Source organism: Herpailurus yagouaroundi, unplaced genomic scaffold (assembly GCF_014898765.1).
Source record: "Herpailurus yagouaroundi ecotype Mexico unplaced genomic scaffold, PumYag 140, whole genome shotgun sequence".
Lineage (NCBI taxonomy): Eukaryota > Metazoa > Chordata > Mammalia > Carnivora > Felidae > Herpailurus > Herpailurus yagouaroundi.
The window spans coordinates 31,761,306-31,781,719 of record NW_024412395.1 but is presented as its reverse complement, the minus strand read 5'-3'; the positions used below and the strand labels follow the sequence as shown (position 1 = coordinate 31,781,719).

At 39.4% G+C, this 20,414-nt stretch overlaps 1 protein-coding gene across 3 annotated transcripts in view; it reads right to left on the bottom strand.

Annotated features, from left to right (window-relative positions):
* Nucleotides 1-18,521, bottom strand: part of EPC2 (enhancer of polycomb 2) — a 121,296-nt gene extending 102,775 nt beyond the window's left edge. The window contains exon 1 of one of the 3 annotated variants that reach the window (XM_040475006.1): nucleotides 18,083-18,521. In XM_040475006.1, coding sequence (XP_040330940.1) covers nucleotides 18,083-18,235 — 153 coding nt within the window. In that variant the 5' untranslated portion in view covers nucleotides 18,236-18,521. The remainder of the gene's footprint in view (nucleotides 1-18,082) is intronic. The other 2 variants (XM_040475005.1, XM_040475007.1) reach the window with 2 other exon arrangements.
* Nucleotides 18,522-20,414: the final 1,893 nt, after the last annotated feature.

Genomic DNA, 20,414 nt, shown 5'->3' with positions numbered 1-20,414 from the left:
ACACACACACACACACACACACACACACACACACACACACACACACCCTATACTTATATACCTATAAATACAGAGGGAAAAAAAAGCAAGGAAGGAAGTACATCCACAAAGGTCAAAAATGTGGATATCTCAGAATGGTAGGATTGCAAGGGATCTGTATTTTCTTCTTTATACTTATGGGTATATTCTGAATGTTTTACATATAAGCATATATGTATGATGCTGCTACAAAGGAGAGGTGGGTATTTTCAAAAACAGATAAAACAAGCTGGATGTTTTGGGGGTTTGCTTTTCCAATTTACAGAGACATTAGCTACTTCAGACATGCTCAGGTGGCTGAGCACGTTTCCAATGATCATGTGTACTGCATTACCACTCTATAGAATGAGTATCTTCCTGTGCTGTATCATGCCCTAAAAACAAAAACCATATTAGGCAAATTTTAATTACACCACTGTTTCTAAACACAAATTCACTACAATACAGGCAAACAATTATCTAAATTTTACTTTTGTAAAGTACGATTCAAAGAATCTTCTTTACATTCAGTACATTTACTTTCTTCAGTAACGTGCTCCACGTAAAAATTCTGCATTTCATAATAACACAAACTCAGTCTAAAGCTTTTTAAATTTTTTAATGTTTATTTTTGAGAGAGAGAGAGAGAGAGAGAGAGAGAGAGAGCGAGCGAGCAGGGGAGGGGTAGAGAGACACAGAAACCGAAGCAGGCTCCAGGCTCTGAGCTGTCAGCACAGAGCAGGAGAGATGTGGGGCTAGAACTCATGAACCATGAGATCATCACCTGAGCGGAAGTCAGCCGCTTAACTGACTGAGCCACCCAGGTGCCCCAGTCTAAAGCTTTTTAAATACCTCCTTAGAATTCTCAGAAAATTTAGAACTTTGTGATTCATATACAATAAGGATTAACAATGAAAAAAGCAATCTATACTATCTACTAAACTGTAATTCTTAACCTCCTCTAGGTCATTTTCTTCATTAATAACCTGATGATGAGAGGAGTAATCAGGAGACCTACATAAAACTGTGATTTAAAAAAAAAAAATCAGTAAGGGGTGCCTGGGTGGCTCAGTCGAACATCCGACTCTTGATTTCAGCTCAGGTCATGATCCTGGAGTCATGGGATTGAGCCCTGCATAGGAAGCCTGCTTGGGATTCTCATTCTCCCTCTCTGCCCCTCTCCCCCACTTTTGTTCTAAAATAAAATAATTTTTAAAAATCAGTAAGTTCACAGACCCCATTAAGTCTATCTAGGTACCAGAAATTTCAATTAAGAATCCCTGATATAAAATTAAGACTTAATTGAAATCCCTTAATCCACAAAGCATTCCAATTGTCTTTACTCTGTCACAAATCTGCTGAAAATACATAGCTAGAAATCACATTTCCAGTGCTTTGGCCTTATAACTCGCTTAGTCTCTGTTCTGCCACCTCTGCCACCACCACTATCACTGCTAGCCATGTGCTGCCCTCCACAACCCATCCATCAACAATGATCTTTTACAAATACAAACCTGATGATGCACCCTCCAAAACCACAGCTCCCCATTATCAAGATTAAACCTTATATACTCTAAATGAAGGAAACACACAAACACGCATATATATATATATATATACATATATATATATAGCTTAATATCACTTAACTACTTAACACTGCGTAACTAGTAAGTTATATGTAACATGTGTTGCTGTATCAGAACAGTGTTTTTCAAACTATGGGTTGAATCTCTAGTCAATCATAAAATCAGTAACTAGCTCATTTAACAAAACAGAAATAGCTATTTCTATTGGCTATATGTATAGCCAATCCTCAATACTCACAAATTCTGTGTTTGCAAATTCACCTCACACAAATGTGTGATCCCCAAAATCAATATGTGCAGTACTTTCACAGTCATTCAAAGAATGTGCAAAGCGGCTTTCAAATCATCCCAATCATATGTTCCCAGCTGAGGTCAAAGGAGGTGACACTCTTCTTTCAGCTCTTATACTATAAATAAGTGTATTTCTAACATTCTATTTAGTGCCACTTTTTTGCATTTTTATAGTTTTTTGATGATTTCATTGTTTATGGACTCCCCAAATGCAGTAGTGAAGTGCTATAATGTTCTTAAGCACAAGACGGCTGTGATGTAACTTACAGAGAAACTGTGTTAGACAAGTTTCATTCAGGCATGACTTACAGTGCTGCTGGCTGTGAGTTCAATGCCAAGAATCAATAGTATATGTTAAATAAAGTATCTTCAAAACACAAACATGCATAAAACAAGAATTTGTATTGATTTGTTTGATGAAAATGTTGTGAGCAGAGAGGTTCCTGTGAACCAGCCCTGTATTTCCTTTAGAAGCAATGGTTCAGTATTCATTAATCCATTGTTTGTGGCAACTTGACAGAACATAACTACTACATAAACAAACACCCAACAGTATATTTGTGTGTGTAGTGTGTGTGCATGTCAAGACACACTTTATTTCAGTTTTATTGCAGCTACACACACACACACACACACACACACACACACACACACACAGTGAGTCAATCAAAAGAGTTCAAAAGCCAATGAATAAGAGAAATACTCCTTACTGGAATGGTAAAATGCAAGGCAGACATGCAGGGGACATGGGCATACATAACTAACCGTTTTTTCGACCTAGAATCAGAATCACCCATAAACTGTGATTTGGCTGGGAAGTCTAAGGTAAACACATGTACTTTACAAAAGCACCCCAGATTGTTCTGCTATGTGGTCAAGATGGAACTGCTATTCTTCCTCCTACAGTGGTAGTTTTCAGAGTGGGGTCACTGGACAGGCAGCATCAGGAACCTGTTAAAAAGTACGAATTCCTAGGTCCCATTCCAGATCCACTAAAAACTACAATGTCAGAATGAAGCTCAGCAATCAGTGTTTTAACAAGCCCTCCAAGTGATTCTGATGCATGACAAAGTTTGAGAATCACTGACCTAAACCTTCTTTATTTCTTTTGGAGGTATTTTGAAAGCCCTGATGAATGTAAGATGGCTGAGCTGGTATTTCAGATAAAGTTGAAGGGGAACTACTGCTGTCTGAAGCACCTATAATGTACAGAAAATCTTCTAAGTCCTTTCTCCATGGAAAGTGTCCTCTGTGTTTTAAAGCAAAATAAATAAAATCTCCACATTACTTGTACAATAAATAAGGCAGCACTAGTTCTTCAGATCATCCTTCATATCACAAAGTTTCTCTTCCCACAGCTCTTTACACAGGAACTGCTCTTAAAACCAAAACAAAAACAAAAACCAAAACAAAAACAACAGGAAATGCTCTTAACACAAGTTTGCCTATCCTAAAAGGTGACTCTATACTAGACCACAAAAATTCTTTCAACCCTCTAACAACTCTCCAGGACATCACACACTTTCCACTATGAAAAGCAATGAAATGTACCAGGAAAAAAAACATAAACAAAAAACTCATGACATCGTGGCATACAAAATAACTTCAAAACTCATTTGTAAAAAATAATTCAGTAGTATTTTTTTTAAGTTTATTATTTGAGAGACAGAGAGAATCCCAGAGAGACAGCAGAGAATCTCTGCTGACAGTACAGAGCCCAGTGCAGGGCTCAACCCCACCAACAGTGAGATCATGACCTGAGCTGAAACCAAGAGTTAGATGTTTACCCGACTGAGCCACCCAGACACCCCAATTTGGTATCTTCTACTAGCTATTACATGAACTCAGACATACTCTTGTTCAAATCACGTCCTTGTGACAAAAATTTCCACAATATAATTTTTACTTTTTACATAACACATTAAACCTTATATGCAGTCATCCATGTACAACTCTTTTCTTTGGGACTACAAACTGCTTGAAGACAGGTACCACCTCTATTCCTTTCTGTAACCTAAAGTACATAACAGGCGTTGCTCGTTCCATCAGCAACTATTTAGTAAGCAGCTACCATACATCATTCACTGCACCAGATGACGGATACAAAGGTAATACAGACACAGTCCATGCATTCATGGAGCTACTTAATGAATGAACACAAACAACTGCAATGAAAAGTTTGAAAGAGTGCAGTCTGTGTGAAAGATCCAGCTTACCAATATGATAACCCGTAATAAGATGACTTTCTTCAAAAGGGGAGCCTATTATTGCTCTTCTGACCTAAACTGCTACTTAAGGCCATAAATAATTGGTAAAAAAAAAAAAATTCACCGACAAGACATTTAATAGTTAATCGGACTTTAAAATACTTATTTTATATATAGAAAAATAAACAAAAGTCCTATGCACAATGCAAGGCTTACAGATAGCCAAACTGCAACATGGGAATAAAAGATTAAGGTTTTATGTCTAAACTCCAAACAATCCAATTAGAAAGCTACAATTTGCCAATTCTCAATTCCTCAGAGATTTTTAAATTTAAAATAAAAATTACCTGACTTAATGAATGACTCTAGATTAAGAAACTAACTCTAAGGTCACATATTACTTACAAAATGAATACAAGAAATAAGCATTTGTTTAGCAGTTTTCTAGGATACACATGCATGATGCCAACAACAGCTGCCTCTGTAGAGTGTCTGGGATGTGGGGAGGAAGGACATTTACTTTTCATATATATCATTTTGTGGTATAAATTTTTATCTTTACATCACGTGGGTATATTATTTTCCAACTTAAAAAACGTAGAAAATATCTTAAACACAAAAATAACATATTCTGTTTACAGTAACATCTCCTTTATAGTAATAAGAAATAAAATCTTTAGCCTAACTATATATTTGGGACAAGGATGACATGGCAATAAGGTCGCCATTTGGGCCAAAGAAATTCTTCTGAGGGATTCTAAACCTCAGGTCAAAGACCTTCAAAACTTCCAAAGAAAGAATTGAGGGGCCATAAACTTGGGTGAGAAAACAATCATTTCTCTTATTCCACTAACTTCTATCAAATTTAACATTTCCTTCAATTACTAATGTAGGCAAAAGGCAAAATAACAGTACTAGTAATACTCAGGACTAGCAATACAACACAAATCACAGATCGTTTCATTGTCCTATTACAGTGGTTGCACTTGTCCAAATATTGTTTATACTTATCACTACTTAAAAAGATAATTAGGGGTTAATACTTATCACTACTTAAATATTGTTTATACTTATCACTACTTAAAAAGATAATTAGGGGTGCCTGGGTGGCTCAGTCAGTTAAGCGTCTGACTTCAGACCAGGTCAAGATCTCATGGTTTGGGAGTTCGAGCCCCGCATCCAGCTCTTTGCTGACAGCTTGGAGCCTGGAGCCTGCTTCGAATTCTGTGTCTCCCTCTCTCTCTCTGCCCCTCCCACACTCGTGCTCAGTTGCTCAGTCTCTCTCTCTCTCCCTCCCTCTCTCAAACATTAAAACTAAGATAATTAGATTCAACTCTAAATCTTGTCATTAATGTATTACTAAGGCATGTAAATTACAAACTTATATTATTTTGATAACTTTCAATATAATTGGCTTATGTGATTCTATTTTATGCATTTAAAACCATACTGATTCAGGCTCTCTACCCATTTTTTACTTGATTCTTTTTGGTATTGAGTTGTATACGCTCTTTATATATTTTGGGTACTAGCCCCTTATCAGATACATCATTTGCAAATACCTTCTCCCATTCAGTAGGTAGTCTTGTCATTTTGTTGATGGTCTCCTGAGCTATACAAAAGCTTTTTATTTTAGTGTAGTCCCAATAGTTTATTTTTGCTTTTGTTTCCCTTGCCTCAGGAGACCTATCTAGGAAAATGTTTCTATGGCCCATGTCAAAGAAATTACTGCCTATGTTTTCTTCTGGGAGTTACACGGTTTCAGGTCTCACGTGTAGGTCCTTAATCCACTCCTGAGTTTGTTTTTGTGTACAGTGTAAGAAAGTGTTCCAGTTTCATTCTTTGGCACGTAGCTATCCAGTTTTCCCACTGTATATTCTTGCTTCCTTTGTCATAGATTAATTGACCATATAAGCACAGGTTTATTTCTAGGGTCTCTATTCTATTCCATTGATCTCTGTGTGTATTTTTTGAGCCAGTGCAATACCATTTTGATTACTACAGCTTTCTAGTATATCTTGAAGCCTGGGATTGTGATGCCTCTACCCTTGTTCATCTTTCTCAAGACTGCTTTGGCTATTCAAAGTCTTTTGTGGTTCCATACAAATGTTCATATTATTTGTTCTATTTCTGTGAAAAATGCTATTGGTATTTTGATAGAGATTGCATTAAGTCTGTACATTGCTTTGTAGAACCAACAATATTGGTTCTACCGATACATGAACATGGAGTATCTGTCCATTTGTTTGTGTCCTCCTCAATTTCCTTCATCACTGTTTTATAGTTTCCAGAGTACAGGTCTTTCACCTACATGGTTAAATTTACTCCCAGGTATTACATTCTTTTTGCTGCAATAGACATTTTTCCAAAGAAGACCTACAAATGGCCAACCAACACATGAAAAGCTGCTCAACATCACTATTCATCAGGGAAATGCCAATCAAAACACAATGAGACAAAATCAAAACAAATGAGATCACAATCAAAACCACCTTACACCTGTCAGAATGGCTATGATCAAAAAAGACAAGGAAAAACAAATGCTGGAGAGAATGTGGGAGAAAAAAAGGAACGATATGCTCTGTTAGTGGGAATACAAACTGGGGCAGCCACTGTTGGAAACGGTATGGAGATTCCTCAAAAAATTAAAAGTAGAATTACCATATGATTCAGTAATTCCCCTACTGGGACAAAGAACTGGAACAAAGAAAACAAAACCACTACTAAAAAGATACATGCACCTCTATGTTTACTATAGCATTATTTATAAGCCACAGTCAAGCTGTAGAAGCAACCTGAGTGTCCATCAATAGATGAAAGAATAAACAAAATGTGGGGTGTGTGTATATGTGTACACGTACACACACACACACACACACACACACACACACACACACACACATATAATGGAATATTAGTTGGCCATAAAAAAGAATAAGATCTTGCCATTTTTGCAACACCATGGATAGATTTAGAGAGTAAAATGTTAAGTGAAGTAAGTCAGACAAAGACAAATACTATATGATTTCACTCATATGTGGAATTTAAGAAACAAAACAAATGAACAAAGAAAAAAAAATAAGAGACGAACCAAAAAAACAAACTCTTAAATACAGAGGACAAACTGGGGGTTGCAGCAGGGGATGGGAAAAGCAGGAATTTTATCAAGCTGTCAAAGTCTCAAGTCACAAAAGGTTAAGAAGCCTTGGACAATGGTTCTTAAATCAGATCCCACAGCCCTCATTTGGAAATCGAGAAAAAAACATTTCAGGGTTATCGCAATTAGCAGGCAGGATATCAATAAACTTCATGATATGCCTGTGACAGTCCCATACACCCAAAAAACTGAATGCCAAAACCATGCCAGTTGAGAAATATCTCAAGGATCAAATGGCAAGATTACCTCTTTGGTACCATGCTTTCCAAAGCTCCAAACTTAAGTGTTCATCCCAGAGTTCACTGGTATATTAGAATGTCTCTCGTCATTTGATTCTCTAATGTATACCACCCACTGAACAGATTTTCATCACTAAAATTTATTTTCCCCATGACCAACTAACAATCAAAAAAATAAAGAAGCGGGGGTGCTGGGTGGCTTTGTTGGTTAAGTGTCCAGCTTTGGCTCAGGTCATGATCACAGTCCGGGAGTTGGAGCCCCACATCAGGCTCTGTGCTGACAACTCAAAGTCTGGATGGAGCCTGCTTCAGATTCTATATCTCCCTCTCTCTCTGACCCTTCCCGCCCCTTTCTCTCTCTCTTTCTCAAAAATGAATAAACATTTTAAAAAATTTTTAAAAAGGAAGAAGAAAAAGAAAGAAAAAAGGAAATCACTTTTAAAAACAAATACAGTATCAATTATTCAGGAGTCAAATATTACTCTGAGGATTAGCTGAAAATTTAGTTTCTTTGCTAATTTTTAAAGTCTTTAATTTTTTAAATCATTTTGATTGTTAAAATGCTCTGCCAGGAAGAGATGGAAGGAGGAAAATATACGTATCAATCTGCTGATGTTTGACAACTATAAAAATATATTTAATTGACTGGAGAAAAAAATGTGAAACTATTCCACAGAATAATGTATGGAGATACTCTGTATATTTTACTCTTCCATATTCCTTCACATTTATTAGCCTATATAACTGAAGACTGTTATTAATAATAAAAAAAAAAAGCAGTTGCCTGTATAAGGCACTGACTTAAGTCCACAAAAAGATAATCTTTAAGATTACCTTTCAAGATACTTCTCATTAAACAGATGAAGCAAAGTGGCTTAATGAGATGAAGTAATTTATCTTGCCCAAAGAGAAAGTGACAGAGGCCAGGCCTGGAACCTAAGGCACAATTCTGAAGTACCAATTTCATCAAATTAACAGTACAAATAAGGGCTGCTTGTCAACTCCCCAACCAACAACCTCCTATCCTTTGCCCACATTCCTCCCAAAAAAGGGAAGTGAGAAAGCTGGAAGTAAAGATATGAGTAGAGAACTAGCAGAGAGGCTGACTCTTTTCACTCTGCATTCTTCTGACTGCACGGTGATATTAGCTGGCAAGAAAAAAGAAACCTAAAAACAAATGTAAGGAAATGGTGCTAAGAAGAATCTGGAAGTGGCTGTCATCTTCCTCCACTACTGATCCCACAAAAAAACAGTGGTGGATGACAGACTAGGCAAACCCAAAGTTCTATTTCATGCAAGTGTAAACAAGTCAAAATATCAGCAAGGATCAGTTTTAAGATAAAATCAAATAATCATGATGGACCTACTGCTATCTACATTGGTCTCATTCATGGCTTATTCCTACCAGCTGTCACCTACACATCCATTACTGGTTTTTCTACCTCAACTGTACTTGAAATGAAGATGCAGAGCTGTACGTTTAATAATACAATCAAATCCAATCCCAGTGGCCAGTATTATGGTCAATGCCTGTATCACAAACTTTCTACCACGTAAGAACCTGCATAGGTAATCCAGCCTCTGCTGAGTAAAACAAAGACTTTACACCTTCCTTAAGGCATTTGGTCTAAATGGGAAAACAAGTATCTATCACTCTCTCATGCATATATCCATATCCATACATACACATACATCCCTCAAGTGAGAAGCGGGAGATACTAAAAAATTTATTTTAAAACTCAAATTGTCTGGGCTAAAAGTATACCAAAATTCAGGACATTTACATTTACAGTAAGAGACAGTAAAAGAAAATTCCATGAAAAGGGAACTGATCATATCCAAAACATACAGAGGGGACTTCTCTTTTGATCTCTAGGAAAAATCAGTATTAAATAGTGGATAAATATAACTGAACCTCACAAAAAAAGGACTCTAAACCAAATTAACAGGATTACAATAATTAACTCTTTAAATAAAGCTTAACTACAGTATCTTCCTAATATTTAGTCTTTCGTTTGTTAGTTCTTTTCATCTAATTAACATTCTGGACAATATACCTAGTAGATAGATATGTGGATTCACAGAAGCAAGTAATTTTTAGACCCAAAGGTACTTTAACGGTCATTCAATCCAATTCTACTTCACAAATGAGGAAACTCAGGGCCAGGAAAGTTAAATAACTTCTTTGAGGTCACACAAAATGCATCCCTTACTATTTGGAAAATTAGTATGAAGGGTATGCTTTCTTTAAAAAGATTCTGGAGACTTCTTTTATAGTCCTTAATTTAAATTTCATTTAAAAAAGGCAATACACATCCTACCATTATATTGTGAAATACGTAAAATATCGTTATCCCATTAAAACACCTTACAAACTTAAGGTCTATAAAAATACCCTAAGTATCCAAATTCACCTTGGATCAAACTATGGATTAAAACAATTTAATAAACAATTTAACTTCATAACTTTTGGTCATAATGTTATATACACACCAGCAGTAAATGTCTAAAGGGCAGCTCCTGACTAAAGCCTCATTCTCAGGAAAGTAGCTCTTAACAGCACTTATGTACTAACCTCCCCTGTCAGACTGTCAGACTTATAGGTACACAGACACCTGATTCAAGCCAAACCAGTAATGACCAGGATCTGCGATTCTGAAACAAAAGAAACATAACAATGATGATAACAGCTAATATTTATTGACTGCTTACTGAATGCCACAAACTGTCCCAAGCACACAATTCATGCTCTCAACAACCCATGAGATTTTATAGATGAACTCAAAACCATTCAGTCTGGCTCAAAGAAGAAGATATGCACTTCACCACAACACTATACTACTACCTCTCAAATGACTAGGAATTGTTAGAGTTTAGTGATATTAATGTCACTTGCTGCTAAAAAGCCCATAGCTGCCCTAGTTCCTGGCATTCTCAAGCCTTGACCGTTCAAGCCTTCTTTGGGGTCTTCAAGGCAACACCTAGGAACCTTAAAGAAACCAGATTTGGTTTCTGTTACTTGAAATCAACCTAATGATCCTACCTGTTAAACTTTTTTAGGCCTCGTTTTTAGAGACCTGATACTGATGAAATCTAAACTTACCCCACAGATAAATCATTCCTTAAAAGTCTGTGTTAAAGAAATGTGTTTACCAAAAAAAAAAATTAAATAAAAAAATTAAAAAAAAAAAAAAAGAAAGAAATGTGTTTACAAAAGGCATTCACCTTAAAGCTTCTTTCATATCATTCCCCGAGGCAAAAATTTTTAATGACTCTTCCATGGTAGTATAGAACAATGAAAATGTAATAAACTTAGGTATCATCTAGTTCTCAACCCACTCATTTTACAGATGGAAGCAATACAGTGGTAAAGGTCAGAGCTCTAGATTCAATCACTCACAGGATTTGAGTTCAAATACTGGCTTTACTATGTTCTAGTCCAAGTAGGAGTGAACTTCAGCAAGATACTTAATCTCCAAAGCCTGCTTCGTCTTCTAGAAAAAGACATAATAGCACCTACTATACATCCTATTGTTATAATGAGTCGTAAACCACCTACTGAGTTTAACAAAGTGCCTGGCATGTACTCAACACACTCACTAACGCACAATAAATGGTAGCTGTGATGGTAGTGATGAATGACCGGAGACTCAGAGAAGGTAGGCAACTTTCCCAAATCATTTGGCCACTAAAGAACAGAAACAAAACTAGAAAGAGACTTCACACTTGCAAGTCAGTGCTCTTTTTTCTACACCATTCTACAAACCCCTGGGCTAACATTTGAAACTATCTGTCATCTGGTATAATTGTACCCCTTTTGCAGCCTTATCTCCACCTCAACTTCTATTCATTAATTCACCAAATATTTAGTAAGTGCCTTCTTTGTTACAAACAGTTTCTAGTGTTGAAGATATAGCACAGAACAAAGTAAGGAGAAGAAGTAAAAGCCATCTGTAAGTCCAAAAAAACCAAAGAGAAAGAGCTAAGAGAATGGCGTGCTCAGAAATGATGCAGTACTACCCTCCTGAAATCTCTATCAGCAGGGGATGATGGATTGAAAAGGGCAGATAAAATACATGCAAAATGGAAGAAACTGCCTGTACTCTACTTAACATCCACAGAAATTGCTGTAAACATTCCTGGATTCCGGGTGCCCGGGTGGCTCATTCGGTTAAGCGTCCAACTTCCACTCAAGTCATGAACTTGTGGTTCACGAGTTCAAGCCCACGTCAGGCTCTGTGCTGACAGCTCGGAGCCTGAAGCCTGCCTCAGATTCTGTGTCTCCCTCCCTCTCTGCCCCTCCCCAGTTTGCAATCTGTTTCTCTCCCCCTCAAAAATAAATAAAAACATTTAAAAAAATTTTTAATAAAAAAATAAACATTCCTGGATTCAAGTATTCGCTTCAACACACACCATACAATCAAACCTGAAAGCCCAACTTGTTAAATCTCTCTCCAATCCCTCTATACATTCTAGTAACAGTTTTCTCTAATTCTTAACTATACTACAATTTAACTATTTCTAATGCTCTTTGTCAGGTCAACTTAACCTGGTAGTGTCTGCTAACTTTCCAGATATGTTTTTGACCTCAATGACTCATTTACATTTCCCGAAGTCAAGTTCTGTATCATATTCTTCTTTTAATTTTAATCCTAGCAACACTCCAGCACACAGCCTTACAAATACTCTTATCCATGGTTACCCCTTCAAAAGTTTCCTGATGTCATATTTAGATAACACCGGGCACTCAGATGATAACTGGCTAGTATATGCTTTTGTTCAAAGAATAAATGCTCAGTGTTTTTACAATATCAATTTACAAAATTTTATTTTATACCCTCTCTAGAACTCCTCTATAATGAAACATGAAATGTATTAGTGCCAAAAAAACCTCTGAAATGTAAGAAACACTGAATATATTCCTACTCTCACTGTTGCTTAAAATATTAAGAGGATATCAAAATTAGGCAACTAAAGCATAAAAGGAGAAATGGCAATTCAAATCAGTCATGATCTTTTTCTTTAAAAATAAGCAGAATTAGGGGCGCCTGGGTGGCTTGGTCGGTTAAGTGTCCGACTTCGGCTCAGGTCGTGATCTCACAGTCTGTGAGTTCGAGCCCCGCGTCGGGCTCTGTGCTGGCAGCTCGGAGCCTGGAGCCTGTTTCGGATTCTGTGTCTCCCTCTCTCTCTGCCCCTCCCCTGTTCATGCTCTGTCTCTCTCTGTCTCAAAAATAAATAAACATTAAAAAAAATTAAAAAAAAATAAGCAGAATTGGACACCTGGGTGGTTCAGCCAGTTAAGCATCTGACTTCAGCTCAGGTCATGATCTCGCAGTTCAAGAGTTCGAGCCCCACGTCAGGCTCTGTGCTGACAGCTCAGAGCCTGGAGCTGTCTTCAGATTCTGTGTCTCCCTCTTTCTGCCCTTCCCCTGCTCATACTCGGTCTCTCTCTCAAAAATAAATAAAACATTTTTAAAAATTGAAAATAAGCAGAATCACATGCTTCATAGAAATTTTGGTTCACTCTAATACAAAAAGGTATCTTATACAAATCTATATACACCTATGAGAAGGGTAATTAACACAAAATAAAAATATTGCAGCCATACCTATGTGTTCAAAATTGTGTATTTAAAGGGGCCTCTGACTCAAGAGGGAAAAAATATATACATTTAGTATTTAGGTACATGTTGTATCAAAGTAAGAAACCAAAAAGAATTCCATGAATAATTTCCCAAAATCTGCTAATGAATTACACACACACGCATGCACGCACACACAGTGTTTCATAAAAACATAGATCTTAGTATAGAAAGAAAAAAAAAAAAGAGGCTCATTCAACACTTAACCAACATTTAGCAAACATATATTATGTTCCAGGCACAGTTTCAGATACTCGGAATACATTAATGAACAAAATATGCAAAGATCCTTGTCCTTACATAGATGATATTCTATTAAAATAAAATCTAAACAATAAAAAATAATAGTTTCCCACAAATTTCTTACATGCTTATGGTAACGTAAACATTCAGATAAACATAATGGTACCACTACAGAGAAGCAAAGTAAATAAACTTCTAAGAAAAAAGGAAAAAGAAACAGAAAATCTGAAAAGCCAAAAACAAAAATCATACACAATTAAGTGATGAAAAACTACAGTTAGCAATTTACTTACTTATTTGTTTTAATAATTTATTGTTTTTAATGTTTATTTACTTGAGACACACACACACACACACACACACACACACACACACACACACGCCGGGGATGGGCAGAGAGAGACACGTGCAGAATCCGAAGCAGGCTCCAGGCTCTGAGCTGTCAGCACAGAGCCCGATGCAGGGCTCAAACTCTTGAACTGCAAGATCATGACCTGAGCTGAAGTTGGACACTCAACCAACTGAGTCACCCAGGCGCCCCTAGTTAGTAATTTAATATTCCAATCAAATCAATGTCATCTTTCAAAGTTCCCCAATTACAAAAAGTAAAACAATGTTTACAAAACCTGTAATGAACTTAACAGTTCAGAAGCTAATTTGGGATTCTGTAAGAAGTCAACATGAATCACAGTGGTTATAAGAATGGGTTTTGTGATATTAAAACCAAGGGCATGAATTATAGCCCTGCCAGTTACTAACAGTGAGACCCACAGTTTTTTCATCCATAAAACAGAAACAATAATACTACATAGGCTGTTGTTACAAAGATTCAATGAAAACCAAAAACAGGAAGCAATTCAAATATCCAGATGGATGGATGAATATATTACAACAATTCACTAGAATACTGTTCAGTAATAAAAAGGAATGGACTGATACACGTAACAAGGATGAATCGTTAATGCATCATGCTGAGCAAAAGAAGCCTGACACAAAAGAGTATGTGAAATCCATTTAAAGGTAATTCTAGAAAAAACAATACTAAAATCTATAGGGAAAGAAAACAAATGCGTAATGGCTTAGAACTACTGGTGTAGATGCAATGACTTGCAAAGGAGCACAAGGGAATTTTTTGGGTGTTTGAAATGTTGCTTTATCTTGATTGTGGTGGCATTTCCTTGTGTGTACATGTTTGTCAAAACTCATAAACTATGCTTTAAATGAGCACATTTTATTGCATATAAATAACTCAAAAAAGTTAATTTTAAAAAGGATTAAATGAACTAATCGTATGTAAAGTTATTAACATAGTATCTGGGACACAAGTAGTAGTCGAAAAATGGTTAAGTACTGTATTATCAAAAAACATCAACTATCTCTATACAACACTCAAGGGGTGTTGTGATGATCACCTGATCATTCTGGTTTAGATTCTAAATAAACGCAAGTTAACAGTATTTGACCTAAATCAAGTGTCATGTAGAGCACTATAGAGACCAAGTTTAGGAGGATGCCTACTGGCAGACCTTAGGCAAAAGACAAGGAAAATGAGGAAAGGGAACAAAAGAAGATGCCTACATGTCCAAAAGAAAAGAAAGAGCTAAGAGAATGATGAGAGTGGTACCAATGTCAAAGAATGCCTAGATTATCTCATCTAAGTATTATCAAAATATAACTCAAAACTGAGTCAATGACTATATAAACAAAGTCTAATAATAATCCAATAGACACAGTTTTTAATTTTACCGGGGCGGGGTGGGGGCGGAGTGAGAATGGAGGTTAAGATTCATGAAGGTGGTTCAAGTGAAGTCAAAAGATTCTGTCAACCAAGCAGGAAAGGAGTCATATTGTGAATAGTTAGAAATGCAAAGCAACAATTATAAATCCACAAGCCAAGGTTGTTATTTTTTTTTTTACAAGTCTATATAATTTAAAAAATACTTACAAAAGTAACTAGAACATGTTGGTAATGGAAGTTGAATTGAAATCAACTCAGGGGCACCTGGGTGGCTCAGTCGGTTAAGGGTCTGACTCCTGATTTCAGCTCAGGTCATGATCTCATGGTTGTGAGTATAAGCCTGCTTGAGATTCTGTCTCCCTCTCTCTCTGCCTCCCCTGCTTGCATGAATGCCCTCTCTCTCTCAAAATAAACATACATTAAAAAAAAAAAAAAAACAACTCAAATGAAACACAAAACATTTATGAAATTTATATTTTACTGCTGCTTAGAACTGCTTTTCAAGGCAGAACAGTTTTTTAATTTTATTTCGAGAGGGAGTGCACATGAGCGAGAAAACGGCAGAGAGAGAGGGAGAGAGAGAGGGAGACAGAGAAACTGTCAGAGCAGAGCCCGACTTAGGGCTTGATCCCACAAACCATGAGATCATGACCTGAGCCAAAATCAAGCGGAAGCTTAACTGACTGAGCCACCCAGGTGCCGAAGGCAGAACATTTTTTTTAAATGAACAAATAATTCTGCTTAATAACAGAAGTCCTGTAAACAGGACCAGAAGAACTGAATCGACTGTCACTCATGTAAGCACAAGTCTTCTTACACGTTAATTTAAAAAAGAGGAAAGAAAAAACGAACACCCCAACTGTACATTCTGGGAAGCAAAAGATAGTTATAAATCTTAACTGTCAGGGTTTGTTCAGTTTTGTTTTGATTTTAAGTACCACCACTTGTAACATCAAAGAGGCAGAAAGGACCAAAGAGTCAGAAGTCCTGGGTTTCAACTCTAGTTCCATCATAAATTGGATTTCTTCTTCCCTGGAAGTGGGCAACTGAAGCAGGCTACTGAAAATAATCCAATATAATCTGATTTCCAATCTCCAGATTGAAAATCACAACTGTTACTGAAAAAGTTAACAGTGAAAGGGTTTAATTATTTGTTTTTAATACATCATTAAAAAAATAACTAAACTGCAAGTTTTCTTCCTAAATTCAGGTAAAATACCAAGACACATGTGGCAAACTAAGGACCAAAAGCTGTAAGTATATTGCTGCTCAGTTCACAAAAAGTAACTTATCTTTCGGGTTAATTGTTCATTCTAGAACAAGCTTCTTGATTTTAGTTCTTCTCAAACCCAAATAACTGGATCCAAGTAATTACATCACTACTGATACTTGAAGATTCATAAGCTACTTCTCCTCTTGGGTCAAATCCCATACAATAATATTAACAAAAATTTAACTTTGTGGAATACAAAGTTGTGTTTTTTAAAGTCCAATTCAATTCTTGTACATACTATAACTTTATTTTAATTATCGTTCCCATGGAAAATTGAGCTGCTAGAAATAAACTTCATTTTTAAAACAAAAAGAATATTCTCATATGACTTAGATCTAAATCTACAGCAAATGTTGGGTTTTCATCTTATTTTTTGGAAAGCTGAATACTTAATGTTCATCCCGATACCGTTGCCATATTCATTTTCTCCTGAAAGTGTAAGACTTCCAAGTAATCAAAGACCAAAGAAAAATGTGATTAAATCACAGCAGAAAGTAGTAATAACAGGGTAATATAATGAGGTCAGAACTGGAGCAGCCAATCAAAGGCATAAAAGCATTTCCTGCAATATTAATAGTCAAAAGAGAAAACCAATCACAGAAACCTCGAGCCTTCTTCTGACAGTCACAGAAGCAAGAGAACCAATCCACGCACACCCAGGGTTGACAATAAGGCGGGACCGCAGGTTCATTGAAGAAATCCTTGAGGGTGCAGTTACTATGAACTTCGCACGCAAGTTAACACCACTCCAGAGTCATAAACACAGTCAAGCCAGACAAAATTCAACAGTATGCCAAATTCCATCAGGGAGAAAAGCAGAATCTTTGCAGAAACCGTGTGTTATCAAAAATGCAACCGTCAATTTGGATGCATTAAATCCTCAACTTCCAAAAGACCACCCTCTATGATGACAATTCCCGGGGACGCGGCGCGGGGACAGGGCAGCGCCAGCGGCTCGCAGGTGAACATCCCTGCTTGCTTTCTAACGCTGTGTGCCGAACCGGTGCCGTCCCGGCTAGGTGGGCAGCGCCGTCCCTCTCGCCGCCGCGGAGCTGGCCGGTCAACGGCTCTCTACCGCTACACCCCGCTGGGTAGTCGCGGCTCCCGCCCTCCCCCGCCGCAGTGCTGCACCGCCTCATCCTGCTGCACCGCCTCATCCCGCTGCACCACCGCCGGCCGGGGAGCCGGGATTACCTTGCTAGGAGGAAGGTGTTTGTTATGAACGCGCTTTACTTTCCACAAGTAATTTCAACGAGAACCCAATGCAAAACTAAATTTGAAAGTGGGAAGAGAAAACCTTTCCTAGCCAAAAGATCCCTCGCCCATTAATTAACCCCGTGCCGGAGGAAGGTTCGGAGTGGAAGGTAAACAGAGGCCGTACGCCAAGTGCGGCCAGAACATCCCCTGCGCCATTCCCGGCCGCCGATTACGGCAAGGCCCCCTTACGGCAGCGTAAGCGGCGCTGCGAGCTAATCACAACACTGGGACGCAACAACATGGCGGCCGCGGGCGGGCGCTGCGCCGGCCGAGAGGGTTTACGCTACTCCGCCGGCGTAGGGTCCCATGCGTTGGAGCGGCAGCGGCGCCCTCCAGCGAGCGTAAAGCGCTCTGTGAATGGCGAGGCCCGACTGACAAAGGGGAGGGGGGAGGAGGGAAGGGGGGGTAATAAACACTCGAGTCCCTACCGATTCCTCCTCCTTCTCCATCCCGGTGGGCATCTGGGGCACGGCCCGGTTGATGGAGACGCAGTCGTTGAGATCAGGCATGTCCTTGCCGCGGTAGATAGGCAGCGGTTTGGCGGCGTCCAGCGCCCGCGCTCGGAAGGAGAGTTTACTCATTGTCTCCCCGCCTTACAGGAACAGCCCGGGCGGCGGCGGCGGGGCGGGCGGGGAGGGGGGGAGGACTCCCGCCGCCTCCTCCACCTCCTTCCTCAGTGCAGCGCGGCCGGCCCGCTCCTCCTCCTCCTCCTCACTGCCCCCGGCCACAGCATGGGCGCCCACCCCGCCCGAAAACAGACCCCCGCCGCCCGCGGCCGCTTCCACACACTAGATCCGCCGCTCGCCCGCCCGATCCGCTCCCTGCGCCATGGCCAACATGGCGGACATTACCACAGCGGCGGCGAGCGATCCCGGCAGCCCGCGCGAGAGCGCGCCCCCGCCGCGGGGACGCGCCTCGCCCTCTCCCTCCCTCCCTCCTTCCTCTCCCTTCCCCTCCCTCGCCTGCCCACCCACTCTCTCCGCGGCGCTGCCGGCCCGCGGGAGCGTGCTCAGCCTCGGGCCGCTCGGGGGAGAGGGGGCGGCGGTGGCCCTCGGCTCGTTGGTCCGCGTCTCGCCGTGTGGCAGGTGCCAGGTGCGCAAGTTAACCCGCGCCCCCGAGCGTGCACCTTTGCCTCCGCGGCCCCGACACACCGCTCGCAGAGTGCCCCGAGGGAAAGCGCCGGGCAAAGCTCGGCCGCGCGGAGCAGCGCGTGTCTGCAGAAGTCCGTGAGCGGGAAAGGAAGATGTCAACCAGTGCACAACAGCCACCAGCGAGCCTGTACTTAGCGCTGTCTCCACCGCGCCCCGAACGCCAGCTAATTCGCACATCCCCGTGAGGTGCGAAAGGTCCCCTCCGTCTGCCCACTCAGAGCGGCGCAGATCTGCGGAGTCCCGCCCGCCCCGAAAACGGTCAAGCAGCCCCTCCACCCTGTATCCTCTATTCAGTACCTGCCCCAAGAGCTCTCCGTGGTAATACATCCTCGCTCATGCTTCGCGGGGAGGATGCTAATGGCAGCAGTATGGGTTAATGTTTGAGGCTGCCAAATGCAACAAGTGCCCTTGAACCTGTCACCCAAACTTATTAGAGTTATTTAGTGGATGGTAGATATTATTCTGATTTCAAAAACAGTGTTCTTAGGAGTTAAACTTATGAAAGTTAATCAAGGCAGCACACATTTCCGAAGTGGCAGATGTGTGTGAAATACTGGGTATTATGGAAGACGCAAAGAAGTTTGAAATAAAGTTCCAACCCTCAGAGATCTTTCACGTTAATGAGATGATAGGTTGGTTGGAAAGATGAGTAACAGTAAGAGATGTAAATAGTTGAATAACTGGGCAAAAAGTAATATAAATGATGGGAAAAAATTAAAAGTGTAAATACTTTACACAGGAGATGACACAAGACAGTAGGACATGATTAGTTGCCAAATGAGTTGCACAGGCAACAATGGCTATAAGAGAGCAGAGAAAGGAGACATTACTTTAGCTTGAACTGGGTAGAGAATGTTCTAAAGAGGAAGGGAAATCAAGTTGACACAAATTAAGTAAGTACCAAGACTATTGTTGACATCAATCTTGGTTAGCCAAGAGTTCCTTGGTTAGTCTTTTAAGCATTACAGCGTTCTTACAAAATCCCTAGGAAGACTAACACATTTTACTATTTTCTAATAACTGACAAATATCTAGCTCAGAGAAAAGTAGGTGGTTGGCTGAAGACTAGAAGTGAGAAAAATGATTTCTACAGTCATTTCTATATGGCATCAAAATTCTTCATCATTTCCCCCTCATCTACTTGTTCCCCTCTTCCTTTTTCCTCTTCTTCCCCTTCTCATTTCTCACCACATTCCCCTTTGAGGCAAAATGGTAGATATGGACTTTGTGGCACAGTCTAACACATTTGACCCAGTAAGACCTCAAGCAGTATTTAGCAAGGGTTAAGTGTTTTCCATCTACTTTGTTGTTGGAAACAATGGAGATGTTATGACTCACTTCTTGTAAGCAGTACTTTTCTCAAGCTTATGGGCATGTCCTGCTCGAGGTACTACCCTCTGGAGCAGTTCTAGTTCTCTGCAAAGAACATGATCTTATTGGTAGTGGTCAACACTGCAAGTGTAAAAGGGGGTAGAGGGAGCCATGGTTGAAGAAATGAGTCATCCAGGGTTTTTATCTGGGTGCCTAGCACTTCTCAGATTCAGAAAAGATAACTTTTCCCCCCTATATATTGTTATTCTCTTCCTCTTTTTTTAATGTTTATTTATTT